The sequence below is a fragment of the Peromyscus eremicus genome, chromosome 17, assembly GCF_949786415.1.
Source record: "Peromyscus eremicus chromosome 17, PerEre_H2_v1, whole genome shotgun sequence".
In the NCBI taxonomy this organism is placed as follows: domain Eukaryota; kingdom Metazoa; phylum Chordata; class Mammalia; order Rodentia; family Cricetidae; genus Peromyscus; species Peromyscus eremicus.
This window is the reverse complement of record NC_081433.1, coordinates 11,424,881-11,451,293: the sequence shown is the minus strand read 5'-3', so window position 1 is coordinate 11,451,293 and position 26,413 is coordinate 11,424,881. Positions and strand designations below refer to the sequence as shown.

Genomic DNA, 26,413 nt, shown 5'->3' with positions numbered 1-26,413 from the left:
TAGCCCTGTGTCCCATTCATTAATGAATATTAATGGTAGGTTTTTGTATACGATCATACCTTCACTTTTCTTTTGGGCAGGAATTTAGTATGACATCCATTTAATCACTTAAGCAGTTGGGTTACAGGTTTAATGTGATAGCCAATTAAGTCACTGAATTGTGACCATAAGTACTTGCCAAATCAGAAGACTTGCCAAGAGAAATTCTGTAGCATAATTAGAGTGACAGTCCATGTTCCCAGCCCTGGGTGGTAACTACCCTGCTGTCTGATGGAACCTTGCCCTGGGAGCAAAGACTTTGCCCACAGTTTATTCTGCCTTAAGCCTTAAAGTTTAAGGAATTCCTTCCGCATGACTGAATGCCAGGTCTGTGCAGAATTCTCATACTAGAAGAACTCCTTTCTTGGTCTCCCTATGGGCCAGGGGTCGCTTTATTCAAGCAAGGATTGAAGAGGATTAAATGAAGAGTTAAGTCAATTCAGTGAGAGTTTGCTAAAGGCTTACTGTGCACTTGTTCCTGCAGGAGATGTGAGAAAACTTTTACTAACTTCAAGGAAAGCATTCAAAAGAATAGTTTAAGCAAACTGGTGGAAATAATAATTGGGTTGAATATAATTGACTTTAATTTTGTTTTCTTCCAACCTTAGATTTCTCTGTATTGGCAGCTTTTATTCTTCTGAGTCTTGAATATTTTCACAGACTAGTGATCATTAATCCATTTTCACAATTCCACAACTTTTATGAGATTGGCAATGGCTTAATAATATGAATGGTTTTGCATTTTCATTGTTTGTAGCCTATAATACATTTCCTATTAGATCTTCAAATGTATCTTTTTGATTGTTGATGTTACTTCTACTAAAATTTGAGAAATTTAAAAGAACCCTGAAGCTGGAGAGATGGCTCAGTGTTAAGAGCATTGGCTGATCTTCCAGAGTACCTGGGTTCAGTTCCCAGCACCCACACTGTAGTTCACAACCACCTGTAACTCTAGTTCCAGGAGATACAATTCCCTCTTCTGGCTCCACTGACACTGCACACACATGACACACACACAGACTAATGGGCACAGACAATAAGTTAATAATAAATAAATAAATGCTTAAAATTAAGCACTCAAAAATAAAATAAAGTTAGTTGAAAGTAAGTATTCTCAACTACTAAGTCGCAAATGTATAAATTTCTGCTACTTATCAAAGAGCTTGATTTCAATCATTCTAGTTCTTTTTACTGGAAATATTTTAAATTCATTTTAATTCTTTGATGCCTATGGATGTGTGTGTGTGTGTGTGTGTGTGTGTGTGTGTGTATGTGTGTAACATCAGAATGAATTGATTTAAAGTTATACATTGCTAATGGATTCAGTATTTCAAATATGATATTCTATCCAATTGATTTTTATTTTTACTTTATGTGTATAAATGTTTTGTCTGTGTGTCTGACTGTACCACATGCCTATCTGGTGTTGATGGAGCCTATAACAGAGTCTCAAATTCACAGAAACTGTAATTGTAGATACTTGTGAGCCACTATGTGAGTGCTAAGATCCAGCTCATGTCCTCTGCAAGAGCAGCAGGTGCTCTTAACCATTCAGCCATCTTTCCAGCTCCCCAATTTGTATTTAAAACATTTTTGTGTGTTTTTTATAAAGCTAGTGAGGTATGTAGTTCTTACTTATTACAGTCTGAGAAGATGTACTCTGCCTTATGCTATTTGTTGGATTTGTCATTTACCTGAGCTACTGTAGGCAAAGCAAGAGCCTGTTGAGGGCCTGTCTTTGTTCGAGACATGTCAAATATAGAAACCAAAAGTCGTTCCCCCATGTCAATCAATATACACCTAGCAGAACCCCTCTCAGCTCTTTACAATCACGCTCACAATAGGGTCAGAAGGAACAGATATTTGGAGTCTGAAATATCTGCTCCAATCTTCACACCTGGTCTGTGAAACAAACACTGATGAGTCCTTCTCACTGAATTAAAAGCTAGTAAGAATTACAAAACAGACCTAAGGCCACCTTCATGTCCCATATTCCCCATCCTTCGAAATGAAGTCTTGCCTCACAGACATGGTGCTTGATATGTGATTTTTGAATTCTACTATAATCAAGGGTTAAGTTGTTAAGGTGAAGACAACCCCCATCAACAGGGACAAAGAGGATGATATAGAAGGGTCTCCAGAGTGGGTAAAGTAGTGCTCATCCAACTTCCTGCATAACAACCAGATTCCACATACACCAATGGTGTCCAGCTCACCTTCAGAACTCCCCAGTTCCATAGACAGCAATGGTTACACATACACACTGCCCTATATCCTTGACCCCAACCCCTCAACCCCACCCACATGTGTATATTATATACATACTTACATATGTATTATATATGTACATATATATTATACACACACACACACACACACACATATATATATATATATATATATATATATATATATATATATATATATATATATGACTTCTAAGGCTTGTGAAGTGTGTGTACATTCCCAAAATCTTCTCTCTCCATCATTCAGTGAAGAATTGTGCTGCATCAATTTCTCTCTATAATAGACAACAATAGTACCTGTATCAACGTACATTAGAAAAATAATTTTTTTGAGACAGAGTTTCTCTGTGTAACACCCCCCACCCCACCCCCACCCCCGCCCCACCCCCCTACCCCGTGCTGGGATTAAGGGAGTGTACCACCACACCCAACTAAAAAATTATCTTCAGCAGTAGAACCTATGCAAGTGTTGAGCAGACTGTGCTCATCTCCAGAGTGGGTGTTTTGATTGTACTGCTTAGGACAGCAATGCCTGGTGCAATTCTTCTGAGTAGGTCTGAAACGTTAATATACTTGCATGGATGACACTGGTGTTTGGGAAAACAATGTATCTGGACATAGTCTATGAGTAAATAAGGATGTGAGTTCTAGCAAGAAGTACTATTAGGAGCTAATTAAACAGCCATTATCTTAGCAGCAAACTATGAGTTGTCTACAAAGAAGGCTTCAGAAAGCATGCTTGAATCTTGTCTCTGTGCCTAGCTTATTTCCTACGATCTGAGTCCTCCAGGCTCAGTAGCATTGAATGGGAACAAAGGACAAAATGGCATTAAGATGCCATATACTTGATGGCCAAAGAGTATATGTATCACATTTTCTTTTATACTTAAAATCATCATCATCATCATCATCATCATCACCACCACCATCATCATCATCATCACCATCATGTGTATGCATGCTCATGTCAAGCACACATATGGAGGTCAGAGGATACCTTCATGGAGTCTGTTCTCTACTTCCACCTCCATTTGTGTCCCAGAGGATTGACTTGGCTCTGGGCTTATGAGACAAGTACTTTTACCTGACAATCCTTTGCACCAGCCCATTCTTTGGTCTTTTTTCTTTTTACCTACTTGTTGGTTAGTGCACACCTGGGCTGCTTCTGTGTCTTGGATGCTGTGAACAGTGTTGCAGTAGAGGGGATGTGAAGGTGATTCTTGACACACTGACTCCTTCTCCTTCTTTCCTTGTCCTCCGTGTCCAGTGATGCCACTGCTGGATTCCCTAGGGACTCTACATTTGGTTTTTTGAGGAAAGTCATGGTTTTTACTACAATGGCTTTATTCATTCACATCCATACACACAGTGGATAAAGTGTTCATTTTGCCAGGTGTGGTGGCACACACCTTTTAATCCCAGCACTTGGGAGGCAGAAGCAGGAGGATCTCTGAATTAGAGGGCAGCATGATCTACAGAGTGAGTTCCAAGACATCCAGGGTTACACAAAGAAGCCCTGTCTCAACAATCAATCAATCAAACAAACAAACATAAAAAAGAGTGTTCATTCCTATGCCTCCTCCCAATAGTGGTTATTTTTGTCTCCCCAGAGAAGCCCCTTGACTTTAATAAGGTTACGTCACACTATGGCTTTGATTTATAGTTCTGCAATTCCTGAGCCTATACCTTTTCTTCTAATATTTCTTGTCCCTTAAAATGCAAAGGGGAATCAATTTATAATATTCTTTCTGTGAAGGACAGCAAAATGGACAACAATTTACTGAACTATTTTATCTAAGCTTCTAAACATTTTACAGACTTTTTTTTTTTACAAATTGTTTAATTAAAAGTACACTACAGTATTTGTGAGCAGCAGCTTCACTGCCATGAAGAGAATATTAACCACCTATGAACTCACTTTCATTTTTTAAATATTCCTGGATGGCCTAATTAACGCATTATTTAATAATAAATAGATGTACCTACAAAAATCTCTAAGAACCACCCTTCAAACACACACACACACACACACACACACACACACACACACACGAAATGAACAGACAGAAAATAACTTATTCCTTTGGAATTGGTTTTCATTTGAAAATATTTTATAAAATAGTACATTTCTACTAATATTTGACTATTTCATAGAAACCATTGAATTGCTAGTAGGATGCTGTGTGTAGAGCAGAAATACGGAGATGTTTGTCTCACATCCTTTCAACTGGGTCCTGGATCAGTTCCATCCTGAATTCTATTCTTTGGCCAGGGATCTCATCACCCTGAGAGTCCCCCATGCAGGTAGATTGGGTGAGAATCTTTGAAGGTGAAAAGAAAGCTCCAGAACAAGCAGAATCAAGAGCCCGACTTTGAGCTGCAAATCAAATCATTATAGCTCTTGACTTACCAACACAGATGGAGAAAAGGCAGCTGTGAATGCCTATTGAACAGACCCTAGGGCTGAGCAGCACCATTTCTCAAATTGACGGCCCAAGCGAAATTCTTTTATTTATTCTTTAGTACAAATCTTATCTATGAGATGTGGATTGGATACTGCTTAGTGATGTCCATCAGGAGTAGTACTGCTGCAGCGGTCTGAAAACAAATATGCATTGGGTACTGTTTAGTGGTATGTAATAGGTAAGGTGCTGATGCTGAGGACTGAAGATAAACGTGCTTCCAATACTGGTTAATGATGTGTGTCAGGTGTGGTGCTGATGCTCATGATAAACAGACATCAGAAACTGGTTAATAATGTGTGTCAGTTTTATGGTGCTGATGCTCAGGATACACATGCATCAGATATTGGTTAATGATGTGTGTCAGGTGTGGTGCTGATGCTGAGGTCTAAAGGTAAACATGTATTGGATACTGTTTAGTGGTGTGTATCAGGTGTGGTGCTGATTCTGAGGTCTGAGGACAAACATGCACTCAATGCTGTTTAGTGGTGTATCAGTTATGGTGCTGATGCTGAAGTCTGAAAGTGCACATGGATTAGATATTAGTGATGTACATCAGACATCGTACTACTGCTAAGGTATAAAGATAAACATAGATTGGATATCAACTAATGTTCTGTATAAGGCATGTTAGTAATAATGAGTTCTGGGTAAAATCCACAAGGGCATGTATCCATGAGCCAGCTCTGACATTATTTCCTCAGCTTGTTGGCTCTTCTTAGATTGTGTGAAATGTCATTATTATCAAAATAATCTAGATCTTCTCTGTAAGATAATATGTGAATAGAACTATAGTTTCATCCTTTAACCAAATGCATTTATTTACACTTTTCAAAAGTCATTATAAGAATGTTCCAGGGCAGATATTCTAAACCCGAAACACATTCTCTTTTCAGGTCATAAGCACGATGAATTATTTTTCTATTGCAGAGATTTGCTGATTTTAATAGTTCAAATGTATTGCTTATTTTCTAATATAAATGCATCTTCATAGAACATTTTCTCTAACTTCCTTTTTTCCTTCCAACAGTTTTACCTAGTCACACATGTGGAAATCCTGGGGAAATATTGAAAGGAGTCCTCCATGGAACGAGGTTCAACATAGGCGACAAGATCAGATACAGCTGCCTCTCTGGCTACATCTTGGAAGGTCACGCCATTCTGACTTGCATTGTCAGCCCCGGGAATGGTGCCTCCTGGGACTTCCCAGCTCCTTTCTGCAGAGGTAGGTGTTTACCTCCTATGCACCTGAGAAGTGAAGGCTGAGCCTAGTGAGTGACTTTGTAGTATGCATTGTTAACTTTCTACCTATTTAAAGAGGGCAGCATTGAGCAGGGCGCCCCTTCATCAACCCTGCTCTCAAAGGAAGTAAGACACAGCATGAGAGAACCCACGTTAAGACCTTAGCTATACCAGCACAGTAGAGCTGCTCTTAGACTTCAGATACCTGTGATGCTTCTTCTCTCCTTCACAGGCTTTATGCAGCTCTGTTCATAGAGTCACCTTTGTCGTAGTGTCCTGACTGTTTATAAATTTATATTCTCGTTATTCATCTATCTTGATAATTTTCCCTCTGTAGCCTCACATTCAGAGTGTTCCCCCTGCCGCCTCAGCTTCCTGGGAGCTATAATTTCAAGTGTGAGCCACTTTCCCAACACTTTAGCATTTGCAATGAGGTAACGATGGTGGAATGAACTATGTCCCTAGGAGTCCATTTAGGGTTGATGCCTTTTCCCAGTCCCTGGAATGTTCAGCCTCTGTGGTGGGATTATTTTACTACTGTTGTCTTTGAGGAAGCATATATCACATCTTGGGTTCTGAGTTCTTAAGAAAGATTCATCTTACTGGTTTAGAAATAAAAGAATAGGCAAATACTTATTGCATTTTTAATGAGATGTTGGAAAAGCAGCTAAGCAATCCATATGATTCAAGTCTCACACACCTACCAGTGTAACTGTTGACATTCATGTCTCAGATAGTACAAGAGAAGTTTGCTGGGTGGTTTGCTGGGTGTGGTGGCTCACTCCAGTGATCCCAGCCTTGGAAAACAGAGACAGAACTATCACGGGTTCATTGTTGTCATCTGCTACATAGTGAGTTTGACATCAGCTTGAGCTATAGGAGACTATTGTCTCAAAAATGAATAAGTAATAAAAAAAACAAAAGTTTAATTAAGAATCTAACTTTTCATCCATGCTGATCTGCCAATCACTACATCAATACACTTATATTTTACTGCATCTTATTGCCTGAATCTTCCCTCAAATATTGATGTTTCATGAGCTCTTTGTGATGCTAATGCTTTTATGACGACAGATCCCTAGCTGTGTAGCAAGTTTGGAATGGTCAGATACTATGGCCCAGGACTGCTTTCTCATTGAATCTCCAACAGAAGGGATGACATAAGATCCATGTCACAGGTGTGGAATCTGAGGGGCTAGGTAGGAAGGGGTCCAGGCCCAGGTATAAGTTCAGAAACCAGGGGTTCAGCACATTTAATGTTTTTTTCTTATTCCTGGAAAAATTCTGTTATGACTGTTTTCTCTCCCACATAGCTATCAATCTTCTCCAAATGCTCATTTTCTCTAAGTGTTCCTAGAGATAATCATATCCTGTGTTATATTCTTGCTGCCAGTCATTATCTCCGTCTTTCTGTTGTCACAATGGAAGTGTCCTCATCGTCCAGAGCATGGATTCCTTCTCCCCTGCTTTCCCACAGTCCTTTGGAATAATTGACCCATTTGAAGGACAGTGATCAATTTGTTTGAAAGACAGTGCCATCGGGGTGTCCCAGAGTCCCCTTCTTTCTTTTCCCTCCTTCCTACTGTAGTTGCCTGTCATGGGCTGCTTATTTGGGTGACCTGGAAGTTCCTAAGTCGCTCATGCAGTCATTCCCTGTACCGTGTAGACCTCAAGCTTCATTGTTTCTTCCAAATTGTTTCTTCTACCTCCCTTCTCACACACACTGTATTGTCTTATTTCAATGATTAAAAAGACAAAGTTGAAGTGCCTATTTTATTGTTTTGTATAGTCAGTTAATGTCTAAAGGCTACTCCTACAATGGTCTGTAACTTCTAGGACATAATCTCAGCCTTGAGAACAAGGAGTTGCAACATTCTTGCTTGCTTTCTGCATGAAAACTTAACTAACCCACTGGAATTTTTTTTTAGACATCTTTTTTCCCCTCATATTATCTTTAGCTGGATCTTTTCTTAAGCTAAAGAACTTTACTAATTCTGCAGTTATATATTTTATAAAGTCAAGGTTGGTGTAACAAACTTTCAATGATCTTTCTTGTTCTTTAATCAAGTTTTATTAAGGCCTAACTTAATAAACACATTCTTCTATTTCAGAGAATACATTTATATTCATACTTTTCCTTTTCTAATTCATGGCCTGGTAACAATTCAAAGTTCATAAAATAAAATAATTTGAAAGACATGCCACTTCTTATTGACTGAGATAACTCAATAATAAAGAAAAAGTCAATGGTCTAATGCTGATAAATGTGTGGAGGTGGCATCTCCAGGAGCCACATTAAAAAAAATATCTCTGCAGTGTGGGTGAGCTGAGCTTTAAAAATGAAATGAGTGTCTTTTCTGATTCCCAAAAGCTCTGGTTGTTTAGTTCCAGAAAGTGTTGGAGGCTTCTTCCCAGCAGTCTCACTACCAGTAATACCACAGTATTGGCTCACAGGACTTCTGGCTAGCATTATCAAATCCTTCTTTCCCTTTCCACCACAAGTGTTGAACTGACACAGTAACACCTAAGTGTGTGGACCATATACAGTCATGAGATGCTCTTCACAGTAACATCTGTAGTCATACTTTAGTGGGGTCAGCACACGATGAAGTGGGGAATCACAGCAGCTTGGAAGGAGCAGCTCTTCAGAACGTGAGCTCAGGGTTCTCCCTTTGGAGCTATCTCCCAACCACATCTCCTTCCTCAAGTTTTAACCCATCTCCTCTCTTCCATAGTTCAACTTTGATGACTGTCCATCATCACCACCATCATTCATCACCCCTGACAGGTGGACCATTTCACTCTGCAAAAAATGGTGGATCTTTAGAGGACATGAGGCTCCAGAGGCAGTCCATGAAGGGCACAGTGGCCTATGAACCAAAGGCTTTCTTAACTTGCCTTGGGTTCCCCACTTCATAAATTATTAGATCATAATGTTAGGTGTTGCTATATCCAGCATTCTTTGATCTCAAGGACCCTGAAAGACAAAAAGAGCTTCAAGTTCAAAGCAAAATACGTTGGGAAATACGAAGCATTTAAGACAGTCCTGGCTGTCCAGATGAGGCCAGGGTTAACAACAAGAAGAAAGAAAGTAGGTAAAGGCATTACTCATAAAATCTTTCATAGGAAATGAATCATGTGGATCTCATGTTTGTAAGAACTAGGCTGCTGATCTCTCATCATGGACTCTTCCTACATGGGTTATAACCTAGGCAATGCATGTACATCAGAGGACCTGATGGTCACTATGTATGATTCCACATCTCAGCTGTTGTAAATTGTACTACAGAAAAACTGGTCACCCAATAATCTCTCTCATGAAATTATTAAATTTCCCTTCATTGGATTGAGGGATGTCATTGCTGCTTTTTTGAGGAGACTTAATCCTTTCTATAGTAAATTTGTCAATTTACTTCCTGGACAATCACCCATCATCCATCATGTATAAGAATTCCCCTTTCTCTGCATTCTCACCACTAGTTATTTGCAAGTTTATTTGCATTTATTTATTTACGCAGTCTTTAGATAGTAGTTATTCTAAGTGAGGTAAAATTACACCCCCTTGGAGTTAATATTGGTATTTCTTGAATTGCTGGCTAGTGGTGTAGTATCTTATGGGAAATGTCCATTGCAATCACCAGCTCAGCTTCCACTTTGTCATTTTATCGTTATAGTTGTGACTGTTCTCTGTGATTTGAGTGATGTATGGATTCTGATTGTTCTTCTCTCACATGGATGCTGACATGGAATCATCCCTCGTTCTTCAGAACATCTCACGTTATTGTTTCCTTTACTGTGCAGAAGTTTCACAGTATGATAGCCTACTTGTCAATTCCTGTAGGTGTTGCCTGTGATTTGGGGATCTTACCACAGTATCTTAGCCAATACCAATGTCTTGAGATGTTTACTTTGTTTCCTCCCAGAAGTTTTACCATTTCACATTTTACCTTTAGGTTTTGCACCATATTCCCTGAATTTTAAAGCATTGTTTCATTTTCTCAAGTGTATTCTTGGATTATGTTCAATGGTGTGCTGTATCATCCATGTTCTTCCTGTGAGAGCTGAAGCACATGAGATGCCAGAACAAAGGAATTTAGTTATCCACAAAAATGCTATTGAGGGGTAGGATTGAGAGACAGCTTATGGTGAAGAGCATGGGTCACTCTTGTAGAAGACTTGGGTTTGAATTCTAGCACCTACAAGGTGGCTCCAACTGCCTCTAACTTCAGTTCCAGGGGATCTGACTCTTCTGTATAATGCACATATGTGGTGTACATATACTTGTGCAGGCCCTCCCACACACACATAAATAAAAATGAATATATCTTTTAAGATACTATTGGAAATACAGTTATATATATTTATAAATACTTGATAGATGATAAATAAGTAAGTGTATAGATAAATAGAAGATAGATAGATAGATAGATAGATAGATAGATAGATAGCTGATAAGCAGGTGATAGAAGGACAGGTGATAGATAGATAATACATAGACCAATGAACTTCCTATTAATAGTCTCCAAATTTATAAAGAGATATTTACCATGTCCCAGGCATGTGGCTTATCAAGGGAACTGATAGCAACTGGTATCAACTTGTATTAAAGACACAGAGATCACAAGACAGCATTTGGCAATGGGCTCAAGGGAACATTCAGTGATTCACATCAATATTGCTCGGGCTGCTGGTAGCTGCCTCAGTGTGTGGAGTGGCCTGTCCACTGTCCATGCACTGCCTTTACACATGGGTGAGATCCAACATTGAAAAGAGTTCTTTCAGCAAAGAAACAGATGAAATTTATTTGAATGATAGATTGTATTAGCCTAAAACATCCAAGATTTTTTTTTAATTTTTATTTTGCAATACAATTAAGTTCTACATATCAGCCACAGATTCCCTTGTTCTCCCCCCTCCCGCCCCCCTCATCTTCCCCCCAGCCCGCCCCCCATTCCAATCTCCTCTAGGGCAAAGCCTTCCCCACAGACTGAGATCAACCTGGTGGTAGGTCCAGTCCCCTCCTCCCAGGCCGAGCCAAGCGATCCTGCATAGGCCCCAGGTTTCAAACAGCCGACTCATGCAATGAGCACAGGACCCGGTCCCACTGCCTGGATGCCTCCCAAACAGATCAGGCCAATCAACTGTCTCACCCACTCAGAAGGCCTGATCCAGTTGGTGACCCCTCAGCCATTGGTTCATATTTCATGTGTTTCCGTTTGTTTGGCTATTTGTCTCTGTGCTTTATCCGACCTTGGTCTCAACAATTCTCTTTCATATAAACCCTCCTCATTCTCGCTAATTGGACTCCCAGAGATCCACCTGGGGCCTAGTCATGGATCTCTGCATCCAGATCCCTCAGTAGTTGGATGAGGTTTCTAGCATGACAATTAAGGTGTTTGGCCATCCCATCACCAGAGTAGGTCAGTTCGGAGTGTCTCTCGACCATTGCCAGCAGTCTGTTGTGGGGGTATCTTTGTGGATTTCTGTGGGCCTCTCTAGCACTTTGTTTCTTCCTATTCTCGTGTGGTCTTCATTTACCATGGTTTCCTATTCCTTGTTCTCCCTCTCTGTTGTTGATCCAGCTGGTATCTCCCACTCACCCAAGCTCTCTTTCCCTCGACCCTCGCCCTTCACTACTGGACATCCAAGATTTTTATCACTGGGATGCACAGTCAATATTAATGACTGATGGGATGTTTCATATTCTTCTTCATGTTAATATCAAAATCTAGTGTACATTTTACAATGAACACATATCTCTATGCAAAATATGATACCTACATTTCAAGTTATCAGGGACACCTAAGCCAATGGCTGCTACTTTGAACAGCTTAGTCAGTATCTTGATTAATTTAAGTACTTTCATTTATCTTTTCTATTTTTTTTGACACATGATCTTACTTCATAGCCCAGGCTGGTCTTACCTAGCAGAGATTGAATCCCTCTGTCTCAGCCTCCTGGGATTACAAGTGTGAACCACCATGTTGAGCCTTCTATACTTGTCCTTATTTCATGCAGAGTTCTGATGCTTTAAATTAATGGTACACAGTTGGTTCCACATACAGATGTAGCTTAATTATAAAATTCAATAAGAAAATGGGTCTGAGATAACAAAGAGATCGTATGATAAGGCTTCTTTCTTATCTTCTGAGAGACTGCTGAAGCATGTTTAGCTGAAAAGGCCCAGAGAGCAGAATCTACTTCGAAATTAGTTTTGCCAAAAGCTAAACATAAGAGTGTTCTTCCCTTGATGGAAGGTGATGTGAAAGTCTTCTGCTGGGAATACCTCCATATTCAATTCTTTAGGACTCACTAATGTTCTTACCAGCATTACATAAGGACTCTTCCTATGTTCCCACACCTTCCTGACATCTGCTGATTTTTTTTTTTTTTTTTGGTATTATGACAGCTGTGTTGACTGGGATTAGATGGAATCTTAGTATAGTTTCTAGAAGATACTGTTTTGGATTTATCTACTTTTTGTTTTTGTCTTTTAGTTAATTTTAGCTCTTGGTCCATGATGACACAGTCATGCAGCATTCCTTTTCCACATCTTGGCCGATTGAAACCCAGATGTGCATATGCCTAATAACAAAAGATGCTGAATATGCCTTCGTAAATCTGCTGGCTATTTGTTGTTCATCTTAAAAACTGCATGTTTCTTGGTTGGATTATTTGTTCTTTCTGATTTCTAAATTGTGTCTTCCTCTCAGTATCCTGGGTGTGTCACTTATAGAACTGGCAGATCTCTGATTCTGCAGATTTCCTCTTCATTGTGAATTTTTGTGGTATGTTTGTTTTGTTGTTGTTTCTTTTTTGTTTGTTTTGGGACCTTTTTAATTTTACACAATCCAAAATGTGATCCTTGTTAAGTATTTTTGGAGCCATTACAGTCCTATCCAGAAAGCCACTGTTTATTCCTGAACCTTAATATGTCATCCCTGTGATTTCCTCTAGGAATGTTAAAATTATATTGGGATATTTGAACCATTTTGAATTTATTTTTTAACACAGTGAACAGAACTTAGTTTCTGTTTTCTACTTGTGAGTGTGTAGTTTTCCCAGTGCCACTTGTTCAAGAGACTATCCCTCCTCCCTAGGGAATCTGATGACTTTGTGGAAAATTATGGCTGTATCTCTGTGGGCTGACTTCTGGGTCCTCTATTCCATTCCATTACCTCTGAGCCATTTTGATCACTATCATCCTGAAGAATAAATTAAATCAGGCCTTGCAATGCCTCCAGGATTGCTCTGACTATTGGGGGATGTTTGTGTTTCCATGTGGATATTAAGATGCTTTCAAATATTCCTGTGAGGGAAGTAATTGCCGTTTTGTTTGTGATCCCATTTAGTATATAAAATACTTTCAATAATACATTAATTTTAAAATATTGGTTCTACTCCATCCATGAGATGGGAGGGTTTTTTTTCTATCTTCTAGTGTCTTTTAATTTCTTTCTTTGGTGCATTATGCTTTCTATTGTATAAATCTTTAATATTACTAGTTAAGTTTATGCCTGGAATTTATTTTTTTCTTTATTCAATGACTTGTGTATTTGTTTATCTGTGGTCTATTTTTAATGGTGTTGTTTTCCTGAATTTCTTTTTCATGTACTTGTTATTGCCGTATTGACTTCTGTGTGCTGGTTTTGTTATATGCTACTTTGCTGGGGATGGATGTTCATTGTGTTTAAAAGTTTTAGGTGAAGACTTCAGAACTTTTTAAGAATAGGAAAATATATAATCTGAAAAAAAAGACTAATCTTACTTTTTGTGTTTCCTGCTTGTATCTCTTTTCTATTCCTTCTTGATCAAGATATTTTTAAGCATGATAATGAACATGAATAATGCATTAAGCTGGACTGGTGCTTTCATTAGTTTGGGAGGCAATGTGTTCCATTTTCCTCTTCATTTTCCTCTTTCACTGTGATGCTAATACATACATAAATATATACACATTTTATATATATATATATATAAAATGTGTATATATTGTGATATTGAAATATTGAAATATAATCTTTCTGTTTCTAGTTTCTTTAGGGATTTTATCATGCAGGGATGTTGAAATTTATCAAAAACTTCTCACCTCTTGAAATGGCTGTGCACTTTCTGTCCATGACTCTTTTAATTCATTGTTTTGTATTTGTTTATTTATTAGTATAAGTTGATTCATCCTTACATTCCTGGTATGAAGCCAATTTTGATTGATTGATTAGTTGATTTATTGAGACAGAGTCTCTCTAAATGACCCAGGCTGGCCTTGAATTCATACTAATACCCACTCCTATTTCTAAATTTCTGGTTTGAGCCATCACAACTGACTTGAAAAACTTCTCTGATATTTGTGAATTACTGAAAAAGAAAAACAAAACAAAGTCATTATGGAGATAACAAATGTAGGCATTGTATAAAAGTCAGAACAATCGAGAGTAATTAAACCAACAGGATAAATGTAAACATAGAGATTGAAAGAGACATGTATGCATGTCTTAGAGGTGACTCAAATGGGGGACCAGGCTCATTCTATTTCTGAGCCAGAGAATACCCACAGTCAACAAGGACAGTCAAGTCTCATGTTCATGATATAGAATTTGTAATGATGAACCCAATGTCTGATGTGTCAGCATTGTGTCTAAAACTCAACAAAGATGAGGTTAAGGCCAGTTCTGAATTCCTAGTTTTTGTAATTTTCCTCTACACTCAACTTCTCTGGCATAAGTAAAAGAAGGAAATTTCATTTGGTGATTGCTTGTCTGTTTTTTTTGGAAGCATGATCTGTAAATCACCAAAACAGATCATTGGTAGGAATGCTCTGCTTATTCAATGAAGGACTATCCTCATTTCTGTTTGTTTAAATATGTGTATTTAAGATAAATATGTACACAAATGTGCCAAAACATAATGTCACTGCTAAAAACAGTTTTAGGGAGTACAGAACAGAGCAGCTGTTTTGGTATTTTGGAGGTGACTTACTCGATCCATTTAAGGAGAGTGTAGACTCTTAGAAGCTTTTCTTTCTCAGAGAGAAAAATACCATTAAATAAAGACCAGAAATATTATCAAGGTGCCTTGATCAAATCTGCTAAATAATGCATGCCTGTAATTGTTCTTTTTTTTTTCTCTTTGACTGCTTGCCAAATAAATACCCAGAGACTTGTTCTTACTTATTAATGCCTGGTCTTAGCTTGGCTTGTTTCTAGCCAGCTTTTCCAACTTAAATTATCCTGTTCTCTTTAACTATGTTTTGCCTCTGGGCTTTTTTTTAACCTTTTTACCTTTATTTGTTCTATATATCTTTCTTTTCTTCTTACTCTGTGGCTGACTATATGATTGGATGGCTGGCCCCTGGTGACTTCCTCTTCTTATTTTCTTTCTCCTCCTTTTAATCACTAGATCTCTCTTCCTATTTATTCTTGCTGCCTACCAGCCCCACCTATTTCTCTCCTGCCTAGCTATTGGCCATACAACTCTTTATTAGACCAATCAGGTGGTTTAGGCAGGCAAAGTAACACAGCTCTACAGAGTTAAACAAATTCAACATAAAAGAATGCAACACATCTTTGCATCACTAAACAAATATTCCTTAGCATAAATGAATGTAACACCTCTTAAACTAATATTCCACAGTGCATGCTCAGCTTCAATTAAAATAGTTTATAGAGAAGATACCTTTAACTTATAAACCTTGTACCAAGTGGCTATGGTGACATGTATCACTTGCCAATGATGTATGAACTGTCAGTCAAGACATCTAACTGCAGATGTTCCACTAACGAAGATAAAGGGGCAAAGAGAACTGAGACAATGGAGCAGGAGAAGAGCATGGCAGACCTGTCCTGCTTCATGGAGCCCATGCACCCTGTGATGCTCTGAAAACAGCTGTGCTGGTCACTTGTATTACAGAGTCCTGCTGCAAAATGCACCAAAATGATCTGTCCTGTCAGAAGTGGGTGTTCCAGAGGAAGACTGCATGGGACACACTTCATCTCAAAAGTTTAGCTTTAAATTAAGACTATGGCTTTTGACAATTTCATTTTATGCATGTTTTGCATAGTGAACAATATATGCCAATATAATTCTTACTGAAACTGGAGAAAATGTATGGAAAGGAGTATGGGAGCTATCTCTCAATATAAAATTATACTAAACCTTGTCTCCAAGGTTGACATGTTGAATCTGCTGCAGGATACATTGAAGCATACCACTCATTCTGTTTCATTGCATCTTGTTTTGTGGGGCTGAGGAGAGGGTTCAGTAAAGTGTAAGAAGATGAATTTTATTGCAGAATCCACATGACAAGCCAGGTAATGCAACATTGTAATCCTAGTCCTGGGGAGATGGTGACTGGCAGATCTCTCAGGCTCACAGGCCAGCAACCTAGATGGCTGAGGAAATACCACACCAGTGAGAGGAGTTGTCTCAAATATCAGAGTGGATACCACCTGAAGAATGACTTAAACTTGATCTCTGAATTCCAGGTACATGTGAGAATTCATAGGAACACACATAGAGAAAATACAATCTTACAACATGCTTAGATGATAATAAAAATGCTCATTGCAGTTATTTTCAGTTTTATGCATTTCTTTTTCACATTTTTCAATTATTATTTTCTGGGTACAGACCACGCTATGTCTCAAACAAGCCATGAAGCCCCATGTGTCTGATCATAAAATAAATACATGCCTAAACATATTCCATTCACCATGACCTACAGTGATATGGGGCATTTAATAGCAAGAACTTTACCCTTAAGATTAAATATCACTCCACCTAATTAATGTAACTCGAATGGGTAATTTCCTGGAGAGCCTCAAGTCCCATATCAGTTATACTGCATGGATATTCTCTCCATCCTCCAGGAAGGACTAGGCCTGTGGCATGCTCTAGTTACCCACTTGATTTATTGCTGGTATTATGGTCACTGAAAAGTGAGAGAAGAAAGCATAGGAGGCAGTGGACTCCAGTCTCAGAATGTCTTGAGTACCTACCCTTATTTATCACAAACATCCCAGGTACCAGGGACAGATTCTGCTCTGGATATCGCAGATAGTGATCTCCCTCCACACAGTTTAAATAATGAGTATTCACAGTATTCATATCTCTCCAGCTCCTCTCCAACTATTTTTAACCACATGGTAGTAAGCATGACTTTCTTTCAGACCTGAGTATGATGTATCTTCCAGTATTGCTCTGGATGACAACAGAATGGAGGAAATACAGTGAATGATTCAAATGCCCAGGTAATCTTCAAGTGAACAGGAGAGGTGAGGGCATGGAGGGCTGAAGGCAGGAAGTGCATCAGTGCCAGGATCAAAGTACACTGGGGCCTAGGGGTCAGTAACTTATCATGTTCAGATACTTGAGTGAATGATCTTGGGATATGGAGACTGGGAACTGAAAACATGTGATGTGGTAAATAGAAGCTATGGAAAGTCATCACCTTTTGTAGAAAGGGAGGGAGAAGGTGAAGATGATGGTGAATGAATAAGCTGGGGCCAAGAAGTTAAAAGATGAATGAATGAACCAAGAGGCTTCATTGTTCAAAAGATTACCTGGGTTAACACTGGAATAAGCATTGAGATAAATCTCTTGGATGCAGGATCTGGAAAATACAGAACTGAGCTAGTAGTTTAAGTATTCCAGAAATAATAATGACACATGTGGAACTTCTAGATACTCAAAAGAGAATAGCTATTGTATTCCAGTGACAGGAGATCCAGAGCTGTGGATCTATAGAGGAAAGATGAAAGTGATCTAGAAATGCTAGTGTTAACCACAGAGGTGGATATGTCTCCTTACAGGTTGGTAGTAGACAGCCTTGATAGGGCTTCAACGTGTGCCATCCAAAGATGACATCATCTTCCACTCTGAGGATGGGCAGCTTTTCTCATAAATTACTAGCATGTGGAATCTTCATTTATCACTTGAGTTTACAGTTGCACATTTTAGTCCATCACCAAGAGAAGGCTGGACAGGAACTCAAGGCAAGAACTGATTGTCAAGAGCTGATGAAGAATCCATGGAGAAGTGCTGCTTACTGGCTTGTTCCTAGTGGCTTGATCAGCCTACTTTCTCATAGCATCCAGAACCACCAGCCCAGAGGTGACACCACCCACAGTGAGCTGGACCCACCCACATCACTCATTAATTAAGTAAATACTCTACAGAGTAGCATCCTACATTGGCATTTTTTTCTATTAATATTCTTTCTTCCCAATTGACCCTAGCTTGAGTTAAGTAGACATGAAAACCAGTCAGCACAAGGCTCAACACATTGTAAGGAATCTTGGTAATGTGACCACCTTTACTGAGACAAATAGAAGAAGCCTCTGTTCACAAAGAGCAGTTAGAATTTGCCTAACCAGGAATGCATGCTTCAGCATTATTAATCATTTTTTCTTCACAATAAGCCATGAATGGATACAGGGTGCTCCCATTGCATAGTAAACCAAAGTGGAGCACTGAGAAAGTAACAAACTCCCCCAAACAGCCACCAAATAAGTAGTACACCTTAGTTCAAGCCTAGGCAATCTGACTTCAAGTTCTGTGGAGCCATAGTTTTTAAGAATTTCATATATGAGTATTATATTCATATCTTTTCCCCCATCTCCTCCTTCATCTCATCCCAGGTACCTCCACTCACTCCCAAGTTCATAAATTTTCTTTAATCATTATTGTTATTATTGCACATATGCATACGTATTTTAATCAACCAACTGCTAAGCCCATTCAATTTATGCTGATATCATATATGTTTTTAGAGTCTATTTAGGATTGGATAAACTCTTGGGGGACTTATCACTGAAGAAAACAGATCCTCTCAGCATTGATTGACTGTAGCTCTTCATGTAGGAGTAGAGTCTCATGAAATTTCCACTATGTGCTTTGCATGGCAACTGGTGATGTCATTATGCAGGTCTTGTTTAGGCACGCATATTCTTGCAGCTTCTCTGTTATGTCTAGAACACACCATCCAATAGCAGGCATCCTTTATGTTTTAAGTAGGAGAGAGACAGTGCAGGCCCTTGCCAATATTTAATTTTATAAAGTTAACACTGACATAGGATGTCCTGGACTGGTTTCAGGAATCACAGACTCTTGGTACACACATGCAATGATGGTAAAATGTGGCTGCATTCCACCTTATAACATGGCAAATTTAGGCTTCTAAATCATGTTCTGTTTGATGCTTTGAACTGTGTGTGTAAAATAGATTTTAGCTAGACATATATACCAATCAAGGGACATTTTAAATTGAGAAGAAGACTTTTCAGAAGGTCAAAACTCCTAGAGGGAAAATAAAAATCTGTGTCCTTTGTTGACACCCAGAGTCATTTCCCACTCACAGAAAGAAATAGAGTCGGGCTCATTTCTCGTTAAAAATATTGCCTTCTGCCTGGATTAACTCAGACACATTCAGACTTACTTTATGTGGTCAACCTTTTCTTAAAATGAAAGATCTTGCAAGAATTCAACATAGATTTAAAAAAGTTATTTCCCCAGTAGAAAGCTTGTGTGGGAGCCATGCCCATGCCTGTGGCTCTGCTGTCACATTTCCACATGGGAATCTTATGGTGACAGTTTCTAAAAAACTGAGTTAAGTAATTGATGTTCATGCTCTTCATTCATTTAAGAAGTATTTGTTGTATAATAAATTTCATAGTAAAATATTATCCCAGAAACTTTGATGCTAAGTTGCTCTTTTTTGTAAGAAAGGAAGGGATGGGGTTTTAATAAGATTTATTTATTAGATTCCCAAATTTTCTACATTCTAAGTATAAATTACTATAAATATAACAAAATTATTAATAAAGCCCTAAATTGTTGATGATGTTTTTATTGTTTATCAGCATTTAAGGGATGAAAGAAACCTCTGATAAATTAACATATATCTAAATATTGGCAAAAATGATTTAGCTTTGTAAAATAATCATCCTTCATGTGTAGTATCTCACTTATAATAACTATACATAAAATGTTTACTAAAACATAGCATATTTAAATATAGAGCTGTGTTTTCTGTTACAGGCCCAGACAATTCTTGAGAACACTTCGGCCAAGAAACACATCTCTACCTGAATTATCATTGTTAAAGAATTTAACTTTTTTTCTATCACACATGCTTTTCTCAGGGCTAGAGAAGAGTTAGTGAGGACTATACACCACAGGACTCTGATAACTGTGCTGATCATTATGTCTTTTTAAAGCAAAAAAAAGATAATTTAGTTTAGAAAAATTGGATAGCTACATCTCTTTTTTCAGTTCTCTTACTTACAGTTTTTATTTTTTTTTTTACAGAAAACAATTGTGTGAAATAGATCAAACTGAGACAGTTTTCAAATAATATTGCATTTTCTCAAATCAAATTGCTTTACGTAAACAGATCATTGGGAAAGTCTATGAATATTACCCCTGATTTAATAACTATAAATAAGTCAAACATCCCCTAACTCATAGCTCTTCTTGACTCAAAGTTACTAAACCATTTTAATAGGGTGTTATGTCTCATAACTGGAAGTCTATGTCTGCAAACAGAACTGGTGAGGGCATGAATTAAACTTTGTGAATGCTGCTGGAATTATCACTTATTACAACTGGGACCTGTCACAACCATTATTTATCAGAACCTTGGATGATAGCGAGGTTTCTAAAAGCACAGGACAGCCATTTACAACAAATATACCCATGGCCCCAAATGCCAGTGGTGCTGAGATTTAAAACCTAGAGTTTTTAAAATCTCTACTTCATCTGTGCTGTATTAGAATTTAATTTACTTCTTTATCAGGCATGTTCAAAACGAACAATTATATGTGTAGCTTGGGAACCATGTGGAGTTTTGACTGCTTCTGCATTCGGTTGCAGCCAATCAGGAAGTGTTCACTGTGATTTCACTGGCTGGTTATTCTCAGCTGCTTTCCTATGACTCAGGCAGAAATCAGTGAATGGTGGTGTGGAGCTGTCCTTGGTGCTGAACGATTAGTAGCTGGTCATGGCCCTGGATCTTACAGAATGATGGAGAATAACATTACAGCATCCTAACACACGTGTGTCAGAGGAGACTTAGAAGAGTGGCTGTCAAGGCCTGATAGATTTTTAAAACATAGGAATATTCTTGGGATATGAAAACAATCCAGGAAATATAGATCATGATACATTCCATGAAAATTAGTTGGGAGTTGTTACTAATTTCTTTCATGCTTCATTTAATGGAAATGAAAGATTGTGACATCCTCATTTATACATGTAGATTGAAAAAAAAGGAACATGAACTATTGCTTTGTCTCATCTGTTTTGCTCATAAATTTAAGGTAAAATAGATTGCCAATTCTAATTAGAACAAAATCTTAAGAATATCATTCCCCAATATTCATTTATTGATCTTGGGGATTATTTTTATAATTAAACAAATGCTTGACTACACTGTCAAATTTAAATTCTCCAAATGCTCATATCACACTGAGAAAACAATACTTACCATTTCTGATCTTCTAATGCCTACTATTCATAAATTGAAATGTTGTAACCTCATGTTTGTCTCCATATTTCAAACAGCAGGTATCTTAGGCTTTGTATGTTTTGCAGTAAAGTCTTTTAGTTGATTAATTTTTAATATTAATTGTTGGATCTTTTTATTCTATTTTACAACTTCTTAACATTTCATATTTGATAGATTTTTTTTTCTTTATACCAGCAATCAGAAGTCCATCTTCTGGCAAATGTGATAAGGGAATAATAGAAAACTTTTCTCATAAACACTTATGTCAGTGGGCTTGTGTCAAATTCTCAAAATAGTTATGAATCAGAATACTAAAGTTCTGCAATTCACCAGATTAAGTGCTGTTACAGACTGGTAGCACAGTTTGAAATTGGCTAAAGCTACATAGTACATTTGGGGTCAATTCAGACTACATATTGCCACCCTGTCTCAAAAGAATAAAACACAATAAAATGGTTATAATAGACTTGAATGTGTTTAGCCTAACATTAGTCAAATTATAAGTGATTTTAAAATTTTCTCTTCATTTTGAAATATCTAGCTTGTAAAATTCAATCACAAGTACAGATTCAGAAAAAATGATGCATGTTTTCATCTCTGTCAGCTTCTTTTATATTTTCTTCCTCTGTTTCATTTTCTATCTTTTGTCTTGCTTATAGCATTTTTCTTCATCACTGTGGCCATAAAACAATGCCTCTTTTCTGCCCATTGAATGAGTGAAGGCCACAATGATTGCCTTCTTGTCCAGTATCCAAAGGGCTTCTGTGATCTGACATTCAGTGGTATTCTAAGAACAAATAGCTCATTCAAGTTTGAGTTCTTAGACATGGGAAACATGTAGTAGGCACACAGGGACTTTAGAAGCTACTACTCTTTTCACACATGAAAAGAAGAAACATGATTGTAATTTGAGGTCATTTCAGAGGGTAACACGCTACCAGTTGTCACCACAACAGCTCTCATAGGATGTTAAAATAATAAAATGCTCTTACCACAGTGTGTGCACACAGCTCTGGAGTCATCACTCTACACCAGCTCCACTCTGAACATAGTTAATGCTTTAAACAGTGGGAGATCATGCATGAGGGCCGCAGGTGGATGCTGGGCCCCTGTAGAGCTTCAGAAGACAAGCATACCATATGCATGGTACTGCAATGTCTTCCCATACAGCTTGCATATCACCTATGGTTACTGAGGTCTTTATCTGAAGAATCCATTAAAGTTTATTCTGAAGATTTTCAGTTTAACTTCTGCTGGACTCTTCTTAAATATGCCCACTTCAGAGTTTCCTGTTGTAAAATTGTGGCTTGTAGATCACCATAAGAGAATGTTAGGATCAATACCAGTAATTTTCCCTCTAAAACTCTGAGAAACTGTAAACAATTAGAATGATTATGTGGATGTGCATCTCAAAAGTTGAATTTAAATGAACACATCTCAGTCCTTCAACTATGACATTGGATTCTAGCTCCAGTAGTGAACAGTGTTTGGTGAACTTAGAATAATAAAACTAGTATTGCTATTTTTACAGCTGGATTTGCATTCAAGCAATTCATTTTGGTAGCATATAGGTAAACCACAGAGAAGAATAAATTCTAAATATTAAGTAAAGTTATGTTGTTTGTTGATGATCATTTATTTGTATGATGTATTCATATATAAAAATGAAAGTTCCTGGGCTACCAAGTGAGTCCCAGGAAAGGCGCAAAGCTACACAGAAAAACCCTGTCTCGAAAAACCAAAATAAATAAATAAATAAATAAAAATGAAAGTTTTAAGTAGTATTTACACATGTCATCATACTGTGCAGTTCCATACACAGTAAATAGTAAATATAAAGTTCTCTCTTGCATCACCCTATGAAGAGCTTAATTGCATTTAAGTGCATATTTAGGTATTTATTTATGTGTTAAATCCACTTTCTTGTCAGTTTTATTCATTTTCCCACTATGACATTGGGTTGATAATGGAATTTAACTTTTAGCTTTTTGTACACCAACTATGAAGCTAAATTAATCACCTAGAAATGGCCTTTTTAAATTATCTCCACTCAAAATTCAGAAAGTATTTGTCTCTGGTCAATAGGAGCATTTGTGAACATGCTCATGTGTGACAGATTTCTGAGAACTGAGTCGCTTTTTCGTTTCTGCCCTTGCAGCTGAGGGAGCCTGCGGAGGAACCCTCCGGGGAACCAGCAGTTCCATATCCAGTCCTCACTTCCCCTCAGAGTATGACAACAATGCCGACTGCACGTGGACCATCCTGGCTGAACCTGGGGATACCATTGCTCTTGTTTTTACGGACTTCCAGCTGGAGGAGGGATACGACTTTTTAGAGATCAGCGGAACAGAAGCACCATCCATATGGTGAGTTTGGAGAAGTCACACGACTTCTCAGGCGTCTTTGCTTCTAAGAGAAAGAGAATCACTTGCTGTCCATGGATAGTTACTGGCCAACTTGAGTATAGTATTTTTTCCCTTGACACTTTGCTGTAACTTGTTTCAGTGTCTGAGATGTCTCTGTACTGGCATTTGAAGCTGGAGAAGAGATGTATGTACTTGGATTTCCTCTCCTTCTCTCGTGTTACAATCAAATTTACCCAGGAGGAGCTTAGGGAGACCCTGTGGCCTTGGCTTTTATCTAGCGTTGACTCCATTTGAGCAGATGTTGTTACGCTTTGAGATTTATTTTCATTCTTCTTGCAAAGTGGCGATGAACTTGACCATGGGAACACATGTTCCTGCCACTCTGTGGACAGGGTGACACAAGAGCAGAAGCACCTATGAGGATACACCCCAAACAGAGTGAGCATGGACTCTAGTCTGGTGTGTGACCAAGACCGACCAGCTGGAGGCCAGCTATTGGGCGTGTGCCAGAGAAGAGATTGAGGTCTGCAGTTTGATCAGTTACAATTGTTCTGAGGCACAGAGCTTCTTGCAGCAGAGCCATTTTGTCTCTTTGAGTACAGTTTAAAACATGGAAAATTAAAGAACGGCTATTAGAGGGATTGGTTCCTGCTTTATGTTTTTAAGCTACCTGTTGCTAGTTGGACTTCATTTTGCTTTAATTATTTAAATGATTCTAGGACTTGAAAGTTGTTTCAGTTGCCTAGTTTGGGTCTTGAACCATGAATTAATTTGAGAATATACATTCACAGGAAAGATTGGCCATGGGTGTGCAGGCAGTGAAGGAAATGTTAACATATTTCCATGGGTTTCAATTGTGACTTCAGTTCAAAGTTGAAAGGATGATAATGCTAAACTTGAAAACCGCCGTTACAAGATCCTGTTTTACATGGATCCTTAACATTGCATTGAATCTTACTTTGTTTTATAAAACCCAGAAGTTCCATGTTCACACAAATGAATAAGTACTTTCTTCTCTTGAGTCTTATTTCCCTTATGTTAAATATTATTCCAATTAGAGAAGTAAAGATAAAAATAGAACTTCTTTCTAACACAGCCGTATGACTCCTGGGCATACACCCAGAAGACTGCATCCTACTAGAGTAATTTTCACATCCATGTTTGTTGTGGCTCTATGTGCAGTACAAAGGAAATGGAATCAACAAAGGAATGTCCATCAACATATATTGAGTGAATAAATAATGAATAATGGAATCATGGTATATTAACACAGTGAAATTTTATTCATCTGTAAAGAAAAATGAAATTTGAAAAATGAAAAGACCTGGAAAAATACACTAGGGTGACCCAGGTTTAGAAAAAAGACAAATTCTGCATTTATATGTGTGTTTGTGTGTGTGTGTGTGCGCGTGCGCGCGCGTTTATGTGCTTATATTGGAATGAGGGCCTAGAGAAATGGATCATTAGTCAAGAGCACCAGTTGCTCTTGCAGAGGGCCTGGGTTCATTTCCCAGCACACACATAGGTAGCTCACAACTATCTGTAACTCCAGTCTCAGGGGATATGACAATCTCTTTTGGCCTCAGTGTGTACTACACGTGTGACATCCATGCAGGCAAAATGCTCATATACATAAAACAATAAAATGAATACATATAATATGTATGTAAATGCAGAGATCAGGAGACTAGAAATGGGGGCATAATGGGAATAAAAGGTTTTAAGAAAGATATTGGGAAGGTATTATAACATGTGATAGAAAGTAGAAGGAAGAACATGGGGGAGAGGATTACATGGAAAGTTTCAAGGGGACAGCTGGATGGAAGAATGGTGTGGGGATCAACCTAGACTAAGTATAAAATGCCTTTGGGAAACCTGTTACTGTGCACTGATTTAAACAAACTATACAGCTATTCTCATGAACTGTTTGATTTTTAACCTTGAAAAGACTTTGACATTAGCTGCTGTGGGATGTCTTTTTGTACACAATGAATATATGTTGCTCTGGTTGATTGTTAAATAAAGCTGTTTGGCCAATGGCAAGGTAGAAAAAGGTGGTACATTCAAACTGAAGAGAGAGGAAGAAAAATGAGAGGAGTGAGGGGTATTCTTCTTTCTTCCCTTTTTTTTCCATTTTATGCTGGTATGATCAGGCACCAGATGGCCTAGGAATTGAACCCAAGTCCTCTGGAACATCAGCCAGTGCTCTTAACCACTGAACCATCTCTCTCCCCTTTTCTTCCTCTCTCTTCATTTTGAGTGTATCGCCTAACCTTATTCTGCCTTGCCATTGGCCATACAGCTTTATTTATCAACCAATCTGAGTAACACATATTCATGGCATACAGAAAGACATCCCACAACACTTCTCCTTTTCTGTCTAATCAAACAGGACAATTTTAACTTTAACACAGTAAAATTACATATAACAAGTAGTTATCCAGCAAGAATTACAGTTACAATATCTACTCTATTTGTATTTGGCAAAATTAAAGAAAATATTTTATCATCTATCCTATATTTGTAAGTCTAAAGTTTCATATCTAATTTATCTTT

The 26,413-nt window shown here is 38.0% G+C and overlaps 1 protein-coding gene across 1 annotated transcript in view; it reads left to right on the top strand.

Annotated features, from left to right (window-relative positions):
* Positions 1 to 26,413, top strand: part of Csmd1 (CUB and Sushi multiple domains 1) — a 1,274,530-nt gene that overhangs the window by 486,539 nt on the left and 761,578 nt on the right. The window contains 2 exon segments of the mRNA XM_059244994.1: positions 5,778 to 5,972; positions 23,650 to 23,857. Of these exon segments, the coding sequence (XP_059100977.1) occupies positions 5,778 to 5,972; positions 23,650 to 23,857 (403 nt within the window).